Source organism: Fundulus heteroclitus, chromosome 10, assembly GCF_011125445.2.
Source record: "Fundulus heteroclitus isolate FHET01 chromosome 10, MU-UCD_Fhet_4.1, whole genome shotgun sequence".
NCBI classification, from domain to species: Eukaryota; Metazoa; Chordata; class Actinopteri; order Cyprinodontiformes; family Fundulidae; genus Fundulus; species Fundulus heteroclitus.
In genome coordinates this window covers 13,105,540-13,117,094 of record NC_046370.1, presented here as the reverse complement: position 1 = coordinate 13,117,094, position 11,555 = coordinate 13,105,540, and the positions used below count along the sequence as shown (strand labels likewise).

At 37.1% G+C, this 11,555-nt stretch overlaps 1 protein-coding gene across 2 annotated transcripts; it reads left to right on the top strand.

Moving 5' to 3' along the window:
* Positions 1–4,372: 4,372 nt before the first annotated feature.
* Positions 4,373–11,294, top strand: LOC110368553 (receptor activity-modifying protein 1). Of its 2 annotated transcripts, none has more exons than XM_036142046.1 (5): positions 4,373–4,482; positions 4,648–4,737; positions 7,777–7,884; positions 8,116–8,269; positions 11,057–11,294. In XM_036142046.1, the coding sequence occupies exons 1-5, from the start codon at positions 4,446–4,448 to the stop codon at positions 11,187–11,189; spliced, it is 522 nt and encodes a 173-aa protein (XP_035997939.1). In that variant the 5' UTR covers positions 4,373–4,445; the 3' UTR covers positions 11,190–11,294. The 2 variants fall into 2 exon arrangements, with proteins under 2 accessions (XP_035997939.1, XP_035997938.1); XM_036142045.1 differs by having other exon boundaries at positions 10,952–11,294.
* Positions 11,295–11,555: the final 261 nt, after the last annotated feature.

Genomic DNA, 11,555 nt, shown 5'->3' with positions numbered 1-11,555 from the left:
TGAGTCAGTTTGTCTATCAGCTCTCGTACCTGATACAACAGGTTGTCGTTGTTTTTTTTGTTTTTTGTAGGTGGTAATTTTACAAAGAAATTTGACTGCTATAACTGGAACAGAAAACACTTTCTAAATTTCTCTGTGTCTGAAAAGATTTTAAAACCATAACATACAAGACTTGAAGCAAAATTAGGGTAGTGAAATGATTCTGTTAAAGCTATGGACATCCCAAAGAGCAGCAATTTATTTAACGTCTTCCAGTCTTGAAATATACAATACATGATGAAGATGAATTGATTTTGTGCAACCGGAGTTACCCTCTAGGAATCCCCTTTAACCTCAAAGATAAGCAGAGGTGGAAATTTCAACCTAGATGTAGATCTGCTCGGGTCCCAGACTGTGGGACTGCACTATTTAAATAGTGCCACAGAATGGAATGTAATCTCAAAGCAGTTTAGGACACCACTCCTATAAGTCTTTTGGGATAGATTCATATTCAAATACACACACAATCACGTATAAATATGAATAGCATGAAATAAATATACATCTTCTCATATTCATCACCACATCTAGCAGTTATATTAAGTTATGACTGAATATAATCCCCATTTCTAATGTTACATAGGAGACTGGGGATATTAGAGATGAACTGATGCGATTTGTCCTGGCTCAAACCTGTTTCTGTTTTGTTTTTGTTTTTTCTCTGGCGGTCCTCCTTAAAGGACTAGCAATGCAAATAATAAAAGTAAAGAACTGTGCTGCAGCTTGTTTGAAAGAAGCAGTTGTTTTGAAAAAGAAAAGGAAGGGATGGCAAGTCAATGGCTATTTACGCATCAAAGCATATCTCCCTGACCTTTACTTTATTTTTACATACACTAAAAAGGTACAAAGTATATACCGGTAGTGTTGATTAATCCATTTACAGACTAAAAATGCTGGACATTCCGAGGTTTGCTGCATTCAATAAAAAAAAATAAAAGATTTCTCAGCAGGCATTTAAACTAACGATCGGAGCTGATCGAGCTAAAACTGGCTGATGCCAATCTCTGGCTGATATGTTTGTTGCCGCTTCTGAAATTTCTAGTGATATTTCAGCACTTTCTATGATTTCCTAAACTTGTCATGCACTCCTACACAAAGCCAGAGTAAGTCGCATGCAAGGCACGTCCGCTGTGAATACAGCACCACTGCACTCTTATGTCAACAGATCTTCAAATTGCAGTCTAATTGAACTATTTCAATTAGGTGTGTTGTAATAGTACCATGTATAAAACTCGCTTGACAAAGACCCTAGAAGACAACATGTGGCTAAGAACAGTAAATTTGTTTTGTAATTAATTATAGTTACCACAAGGCAATCACTCAGCATTACAACATGTCAAAAACCTTTCACTAATGTTTTATTGAAAGAAATTAGCTACTGATGTCCTTGTTTTTTAGAGTTATGAGGAAAAGGTTCACTCATGCTTTTTAAGTTGCAGGTAATGCTTAGAAATGGGACTATTCCCCCATTAATGCACACTTTGATCAGTTGATCAGCTAAGCATAGTCAATGCCCATTAATTAACAATGTTGGGTTTTGCCAATAATAATAATAATAATAATAACAACAATAATAATAATAATGAAAATATCCTTTAATATATCGGTAGACAAATAATTTCAGCTAATTTCATATTTGCAGTTTACAATTATCTTTCAGAGGACTTTAATAAATCCAAACCTATTTATGTAAACTTGGTTTTATAGAGAGTTGAATGTATTAAAAATTGTCCATTAAAAACTGCAACAGGTTCCCTGAGCAGTAGCTCAAATTGAAAAGAAATGAAACACTTAATGAAGATTATGTAATTTATGTGTAAAATGAGTTTTTCTTTTAGATGCATGTAATAATACAATGTAATAAACCTAACAGTTATATTTTTCAAAGATACGCCAAACATGGAAAAGCAACATTTAGTTTTTATGTTCCACTTATCTGGAACAAACTGCCAGAAGAATTTAAAAATGCTGAAACCCTGAGTTCCTTTAAATCAAGAAAAAAAAAAATAAATATATATATATATATATTTTTAGAGTTGCATTTGAATGTTAATTTTGCATGTTGTTGTCCAACTTGTCTGATATTTTGACCTGCTGCTATTATTCCAATGTAATGTATGTAATGGTTTCTTATCTTTGTTCTGTTCATGTACAGCAATTTAAATTGTCTTGTTACGGAAATGTGCTTTACAAATAAATTTGCTTTGCCTTTCCTTTTATTATTGTGCAGCTCTTTTCAACAGGTTGTGCATGGGTATTTTTTCTTGTATTTATCATTCAAGGTTCAATGCAATTTAGATTCCCAATCAAAGTGTAAAAAATCTACCCTAGAATAAATTTTAAATGACATGTGTGTACAAAAGAGCACTGGCCGCAAATAAAAACTGTGCTAATCTTCAAAGGAGCATAGCATAAGTTCTGAGACTTTTGCAGACGTCTGCCCCCTCTAGTGACAAGTTAAATTGACACCAGTGTTGTGCACACGCACGAGAGAAGAGGAAAAGCATCTACCGCTGCGACTGCACAGGTCTTTTGTTTAGAGGCATAATGTCTTCTCAGGTAAGAAAGCTATAAATATTGAAGTCCCCCCATGTCCGCTTGCTAATGCATTGATTACGGCGGGGTCCCAACAAAGTAGCCACATGAACGAGAGCATGCAGCACGACGCCTGCACACCTGGAGGAGTCGGCCTGAATCACCCTCTCACCGACTGACTAAATGAGACTCTAGCGGCAACTAACTAGAGGATTACTAATTTTACACATCGGGTAATTGTAAGGGCAGAAAAGGAAAGAATATAAATAATATACAACTTCAAAACTTCAATGTTACATATCGGAAAGTAGGCAATTTGATACAAAATATAAAAGATAAAAACATGTGCAATATTTGCTAGTACCCGTTTTATGCACGCACTAAGAGGTCGGAGGTCAACAAACCATCTAGCCGTTACAGAAGTGTCACCCTTTCGCTATTTTTCATGCACCGTTAGCTGGTTTTGAAATTGCAGGAAGAGGCACTAATGGCAAAAACGCCAGACTGCAACTAGGATACTGGTGTCAACACTCCGCGTCTGTCAACATCTCTCGACAGCGAACCATTGAATGGTAGAGAGCTGTTTCCTGTCTCACGGGCTGAAGTGAAAACAAAGGCCTTTACAATAAGCTGTGACATGCTGTGCATTAAAACCCGCAAAACACAGGAAGTTGTTGTTTTTATAGTGCTGGCACTGAGACGTGGTGCTCTGAGGAAAAGGCATGCTTTTATAAAATTATTACCTCCACTGAGACTGTATTTTTTTTGCACGTGCATATATTATCTGTTTAGAGCCCGCAGTGACAAAACTGCCTCATACATGTTGTGCTGCAGCTTTTCACCCTGGGACTGTGTTTTATACTTGTTTTTTCGTCCGAGTCTTAGTCCCGTCTTCATTTCACTGTCGAGAAGGGAAGGAAGAAACTCACAGGAGCACTTTCGGTAACCATTAGAAGAGTAACAGAAAACTGCTGCCTTGATTGCTATCATCAAGAAAAACATCTAGACGGTGCCATGAAAAGGATGTCCATCATTTGTTTAGATTAACAATCCACCAGAGTAAAAACAAGGCAGTCAGTGTTGTTGACTAAACACTACCAAAAAACCGTGTTGTAAATGGACTAGAGTGTGTTTCTATGAAACTGTATTCTGCATTTACTTACTGAGATTGAATTTTAAGAAGACTAGGAGGTTTTTTTTTAGATTTAAATTCACTTGCAAAATAATCTAAAGTGACGATTGCTTGATTATGAAAACATAAACAAGGCTGCACAGCAGTGTGCATTTTAAGTACAGTAAAAGTTGGAATTGAAAAAGAAAATGCCCAAATGCAATCTAAGCATCAGAAAGAAACAATTGCAAAGGTCACCAAGAAAAGGAAATTTGAAGAGAGGACCTAATGAATAATTTTCTTAGTTTCAAAACAAAGATTAAATCTTGCAAAAAAAAAAAAAAAAAAAGACAAACTTTTACTAGATTCATTAGTATTGTAATCATAACTGAAGGATTACATAGAAGCTAGTTGCCAGATCAGCAGCTGTAATAAAAAAAAAAATTATAATTTTTGGATAAAATGTCATGTTATTTTGGTTCTGTTGTCTCTTCTTCATTCAAGATGCTAAAAAGAAGCAAGATCTTTTACATAAGAAAATAGAAGCCAGATATTTTAATTAAACATTGTCAGTGTAATTGTATTATTTCTAAATCAAGGATGTAACATACTGATCATCAGCAGTGAGCAGAGCTTAGATAAAAGGGGCTGGGCTGTTTTGTTAAGACACCAAAGGACCAAGGCATTTAGCAACAGGGAAAGTCCTTTGCTCACAGCTCGCCCTCAGAGATTCTGGCTGCTTGGATCATCTGCGACCACCATGATCTCCTACTTTCTCTTTCTTGCCATCTTCCTCTGTAAGAGTTTAAAATACAGGCTAAAATTGTATAAATTGATTTTTTGTTAGTTTTTGTAATTAGATGCTTTTGACAGGAGTTTGTTTTTTTCCCTGTGTTCGAGAGCTGATAAAGGAAAAGGTATTTGTATATGTGCTGTTAGTTATTAAACTTGTTCGTTTGCAGGTGTTGTCGTGTCACAACCAGCCAACATCACAGATGAGTTCAACAAGGTTTCGAAGAACCAAACATTCAGTGTTTTCACATATGGAAATGGTAAGGTTCCTTTATACACTTTTGTTTACAAATGTTCAAACTACTTTTATATGCTATGACATATTATTACTTTTTGATCTGACATCTCAAAAAAAAATTTTTTTGCTGAACTCTTGTTCTCTTGATTAGTTGGGCTGTTTGTTTGTCTTGGAAAACATTTATCATGTTGTAAGCTTAATGTCAGACTCAAAGCAGCTATTGACCTTAGTTATAACTCAGCATTATTCTTCACTTATAGTCACAATAAAGTAAATTGATTTAAAATGTGCCTCTAGAACATTAAGAAGTTTTGAATCTGAACAACTATGGAACGTATTTAAATCAGGGCAATTGTTTTTTTTTTTTCATGAATTTCAGTAGTATAATTTTGGATTGTGTCTAAAAATGCTGACTTTCAGCCTTAGTTGTCAGATTTTTTTAATGTTATTGATTTTTTTTTTTTTAAATAGACCTCACCAAGTAAAAAAAATGGCAAATCCCTAATGTAATTGTTCCAACGTGGTGTTGTGCAATTATAAACTGTTAAAAGTTATTTATAGTTTAGTAAATAACTATCTGTCTATTAGGTATTGTCCGGTGGATATCAGCTCTTAAAATATAATAGTTGAAAGGAATGATTCGAGCACCGGCGATCTTTTAACAGCAAACTCTGCACACACATGGAATAAGAAGTGACAACTTCTCTTCAAGTTCAAGAATTTATTAACAGAATTAAAATGAACGTCCAGAGAATATCACTATATAATGCTGTTTATCTGAATTCACACTATATTTCAATCAAGTCCGCTGAGGAAGCAAAACAAAGCTGGCATATATGGATTCATTCACTTCGGCATCTGTTTTAAGCAGAAGTGACTTATCTTTGACTGGAACTGACTTTTAGAGAAGCACCTTTTTGAAGTTATTCAATGTTTAATCAAATAACCCTCGATCAGTCAGGTATTGTCCTATGAATATCAGTCCAATTTGGCTTGACATTAGAACAATAAGTGAAAGAGGGATTAAACCTCTAGCATTCTCTAACAGCAAACTCTGCACACATAGAATAAATAAATGAGTGACAACTTCTGTTCAAAATATAAGAACTTATTAACAGAAATAAATGTCCACCCAGGGAATATCATCAATACCTGAATCAACAATAGCTTTTAATCAACAACCTTTCGTTACTAGGCTAGTGAAACTTAATAAAAACTACAAAGGAAAATTACGGTCAAAGAAACAAAAGGACTATATACACACACAAAAAGAACAAATAAAAAATTATTGCAAACCATCATCTTGGGAGGGTTGGGGGTCGTCTGTGTGCTGCACACTGACGGTGCTGTGCAGCTTACGGTCGCCTATTCTACTACTCTGTCTGTATCACTGAGAGCTGCACGACCAGCTTCCTTACCTTTTCTCAATCATAAAACGCTAAAATCTGGGACATTTCCAGTGACAGCTTTTGCTGGCGACAGGTCATCCATACTGAGGACTGTCCCTGGAATTCGGGGACATCTGGTCTTTCAAGTTTAACATGGCTAGCAGCAAGGATATTAGCTGCTAATGCTAGCGGACATTCAGCAGCTCATCTTAACTGGCTCTTGTTAAGGAAATATATAATCCATTTTGGATTAATCATGTATTTTTTCTTAAAGCTGTAGGAGTTACCCAAGTTTTAAATAATATAGTTAAACTGTGTGGCCTGAAGTGCAAAGACGTCAAAGTCTCCAGGGTCACAAACCAACCGTCTCGTGGGATACTAGGCAAATTGGGAGTCACATGAGGTTTAATGCGGTACCCCTCAAGATGGTTTATAATATATAAGAAATATATCAAGAACTTGGGGCCCTGTTTGAACACAAGCATAGATAATGTGTGCGCGGACCTCACCCCTCCCCAGTGACCAGGGCTCTCAACTCTCACGCATTGACCGTGTGACACACGCATTTCACTGACTTCACACGCTCACACGCAACACATGGCATTTCTCACGCATAAAAATCACAAAGCCCATCGGATGACATAACTCCGCTTTCTGCTGAGCTGTTTGGGCTTCTTTTACAGCTTGTGGCCATCAGTAGTTTCTGCTGCAGTTCGTGTTAACAGAGCAGCAGGAAGAGTGATCAGAGTTATGAATAATTTTAGTCTTAACCAGTGGTGAAAGTAAGCCGGTATGGTTCTGTACTGCGTACGCAGGAGGGGAGGGGAGGGGGTGGAGCTGCTGCATGGCTGCACGCAGGATCATAAAACAGTTCCGCTATCCAGATGCAGTTTACGTTTTTATTAATTCTGCATTTTTTAACTACATGCACCGTATTTCTGTGCCTCAGCGTTTGCTCCTCTCCCCCCTCCTTTCCCTCGGAGCAGGTGCTTTTATCACCATTCAAAACGTGAATCACTACATTTAATGTCCTCACATCGGTAGCAACGTGTGCCAGTTTAAGTCAATAGGAGAGTAGCTGTGTTTCATGCTCTTTTGTTTTTAACAACATAGAATTAGTGGCGCTTCGGTGGGCTGCTGCCTTGCGCTTTAATTCAGGTGCGCACTTTTAAGGGTCATTTTAAATAACTTTTAACATCAGGGGCTTCATCTCAGACAGTCAGTACCCCTGTTCCCTTTATAGAAGCCCTTTACAGTCTTTAGTTATGCATTTTCCCCACTGTTTATCCCTTGCACGCAGCGCACCAACGGGGGTAAAATCCGCCCACCTCACCGCGCAGAGTGCACTGACGAGAGCAATAGATCTTTGACTTGTCAGCACGGCGACTGACTGAGAAACCTGTCACTGTGAAAGGTGATGATGGTTATAAACTGTAACAGTCTAGAAGTGCATTGAGCTGAAAAGAGGGAGACATCAGCAGCTGGATCGTGCGTAAAGATGCAGCAGGAACCTCTGTGTGCTTCAGTGTTGCTGCTGAGGGGAAAATGTTGACCATAAAGGCTTGATGAATCTCAGCCAGATTCACCAATCAGGTTATAGATCTACAATGATAACTTTTTTAGCAAGACAAACTGTTACTGCTCAGTGAAACGAATTATATTCTTTCTTGCAGGTGCAATAAACCCAAAAAATGGGACAACAACTTTGTACAAAGATGAGTTGAAAGACCTTGATGAACTGGAAAAGAACAACACATTTTCAGTTATCTCAGAGGACAATGGTGAGTGGATAACATACAATTATTTTTAAATGTCTTAATAATCTGTTCTCACTTTTTAGATAATGCTAAATAAAGAATCAAAGGTCACCAAGTGTGACCTTTCAAAGAAACACAGGAAATCTGCACTATTCCTGTGATGCAGTTTGAGTGCTGCTTTAGCTTGTCCCTATTACCATAGTTTAGCAAGAGCATGTCTGTAATGTTTTTTTTTTTTTTTTCATTACCCTGCAGAAAATTTCCAGGACCAGGAGAATGAATTCCCAAACAAAGACTGCCACCGGGATGATCTGATAAAGTTCAGTCACGTGTTATGTGGTGACCCTTTTCATGCAGAAATGCATAATATCAGCACAGATGACTGGTGTGTCCTGAAAAGCATTATCAGGTATTCATTTAAAACGTCTAAAAACTTATGAACCCTTTATTAAATATTTACTTCCACCTACATACAATTAGCTCAATGACAGCTTTTCTGGTACATGGTTAATAAAATACATTCAATCAATGCTTGGAACAGAGGTTGACTGATGCAACTTTCATGACCCATTTTTAAATCATAGCCGATGTTGCACCAACGCACATCAGTACAGATGATTATTTTGGAGCTATTCCCTACAAGCCCTTGAAACTGACTTTATGTATGTCCCATTACAGGGGAATCTCTTTTTGCTAACCTCTTGCTTAATGCATGAGTACAGGACAATAGGCAGTTACATTGCCTTATAAAACATGGAATCTTCATTCAAACATAGCATAGATAATGAATCAACTACAGCCTCTGCAACCCATGGGTTCAATTCATGCATGCTCTGCATAAGATGCGGAGCATGCATTAAATCTTGTTGTCACATCTAACACGCTCGGGGTCAAGTGTTGGGTTAAAGGAGGTGCTAGGACAACCTCAGCACTTTTAGTCTCCAAGTACACCACAGTCTGTGCAATATCATTCTACCTTCAGCCTCCGCAGTCAGAAACCCAGCCCCTCCAAAACAGGTTGTCTGCCAACCTTCATATATCATTTCCGGCATCCACAGCAGCACAAAAAAGCCTCAATAAACATAGTTTTCCTAGAGCAAGCAAAGCTACTGCGAACAAATACGCACATTGTAAAGATGTAAACATTTCCCATGATTTTACTTGATTCCCCAGGTCTTAATATGTTCCCATAATCACATAAATGTTAACATTTATAGAAAATGCAAAAAAACTGAATTTAAAAATGCACTAAATATTCCCAACCACAGGGCAAAAGTGTAACAACCACTGCATATGTGTGCTGTTATATTTAACAAAAACATTTTAAGTGGATAATCAAAATTACTGAGGACGAAACCAACGTTCATGGAGCTTCAGTTTCCTCCTCTTCCTGCTGAACAATGGTTCCTCCCCCAGCCCCCCACCCCTCCTTTCAATCCTCTGCTCTGTTTATGTACCATCAGGAAGTAGCGTAACCACAGCAGTTTTTGTTATGTTTGCTGTGCCACAATAATTCAGAGCTTCAGGGTGAGCTTCAGGGTCACAAAATAAGTGTTAGATTGATTTAAACCAAAACAAACAGAAAAGCAGTAAGAAGCTTTTTTTTAAGTCACTGTTGTCCAGAAATAAATAACATCCATCTATTGTTTATATATCCACTCCACTTAACCTTACAGGGTTGCCATGGGGCTGGCTGCCTCCACCAATCACTGGGTGAGAGGCAGGGTACCATCTTTATAGGTCGGCAGTCCATCACAGAGACATAGAGGAAAAAGATCCATGAATTTACTCACTTATTCAAAGAGACCAATTAACCTAGCACCTGGAGAGAACACACTCCATTGCTGCAAGGCAATGGTGCTACTTAGGCTACGTTCACACTGCAGGTCTTAATGCTCAATTCCGATTTTTTTTTTGGTGAAATCAGATTTTTTTGCGTGGTCGTTCACATTTCCAAATATATGCAAATTGTATGTGATCTCCTGTGTGAACTGAAACTGTTCAACCGAAGTGTCCCGCATGCGCACTCGAGGACGCGATGACGTCACACGTAGCGAGCGTCCTCAGGGTTTGCGGAAGTAAACATGGATTATAATGCTGGAGTGCATTTTGCGGTCATTCATTTATTTTCTAACCGGATCTTTCCCTCCATTGACTGCTCTCCTCATTGTAGTTCGCTATAGGTGTCGTCTTTCTTCCCGCTTCTGCATAGCAGGACACAGAACAGTGCCGTCTGTCAAGTATCGGTGACATACTGGTCGGATAAATGCGACCTGCCCGTACAGACACAGGTCGCATTTGAAAAGATCAGATACGTATCGGATTCAGGACCACATATCCAAGTGGCCTGGGTCGCATTTGAAAAAATCCGATCTGAGTTGTTCAGACTGTCATAAAAAAGGTCAGATCCAGGTCGCATATGGGCAAAAAAATCGGAATTGGGTCACTTCAGGCTGCAGTGTGAACGTAGCCTTAGTGTGCCATTGTGCAGACCCACAATTCCAACAGTTTAATATTCTTACTTTATAATATTTTTATTGCAGCTTTATATGAGGTTTAATTATAGAAGTCTTAACTTGTGTATTTCACATATTAGCAGACAGTTTCATTACAAACAATGCTTTTTAAAGAATTTCTTTATTTTTTTAGGATTTATCAACAGTCTTGCATAAAACACATCTAAATACATCTTTAAATTTTAAGTTAAACCATAAACTGGTAAAAATAACTTTGGAAAACAGTTTTTTACATGTTTTCCATGGAAGAAAACATTTTGTTTGGGGTAATTTTTATCTGTGCAATGTCTTTTTTATGAGTTTGTCTTTATATATATATATATATATATATATATATATATATATATATATATATATATATATATATATATATATATATATATATATATATATATATATTTATTTATTTATTTATTTATTTATTTATTTTTTTTAACATGCAACAATAGTTACAAAGCAGCAACACATTTTTTTTCTCACACACCACAGACACATAAACAGAGAATGTCTATCTTCTTTTTACTTTTTCCCCAGTAAAATATCCATTATTCATTTGCTTCTCTTATCTGCTGCAGACCCTACAATGATCTCACACGCTGTCTTGAGATTGTGACCAATTATGTCGGCTGCTATTTTCCAAACTCCGACAATCAAGACTTCTTCCTCTACATCCACTCCAGCTACTTCCAGAACTGCACAGAGAAAGCGGAAGATATGCTTGAAGATGCTCCTACCAGCCTGGTTGTGGCACTCACTATCATCCCAGTGAGCCTCATCCCTGTCCTGGTTTGTCTGGTGCTTTGGAAAAGTTAGTATCTTACTGGCCCACGTTCCAAAGGATTAGCCTCAGTTTGGAATATTTTACCCATCAAAGTTTTAAAAGACTCTTTGATTTACTTCTATCTATGAATTATTATTATTATTATTATTATTATTATTATTATTGTTGTTGTTGTTGTTGTTATTATTGTTAAGAATTTTTTTAGCACATTTTTGTATGGCTGTAGGAAACGTCTTGCCAAAAGCAAATGGATTAAAAAAACACTATTAACTCTAGGATCTTTTACATTGTGTAATGTGTCAGAAAAAAAAAAATTCTCAGTAGAAATGATTTAAATACACACAAATATTGCTGTTAAAAGTGGTCCGTTTCCAGACCACATTGCAGTAAAATTTAAA

Coding starts and splice junctions, on each gene's coding strand:
- LOC110368553 (XM_036142045.1), top strand. CDS start 4,446: ATGATCTCCTACTTTCTCTTTCTTGCCATCTTCCTCT. Junction 4,483..4,647: donor CTTTCTTGCCATCTTCCTCT/GTAAGAGTTTAA, acceptor GTTCGTTTGCAG/GTGTTGTCGTGTCACAACCA. Junction 4,738..7,776: donor TGTTTTCACATATGGAAATG/GTAAGGTTCCTT, acceptor TCTTTCTTGCAG/GTGCAATAAACCCAAAAAAT.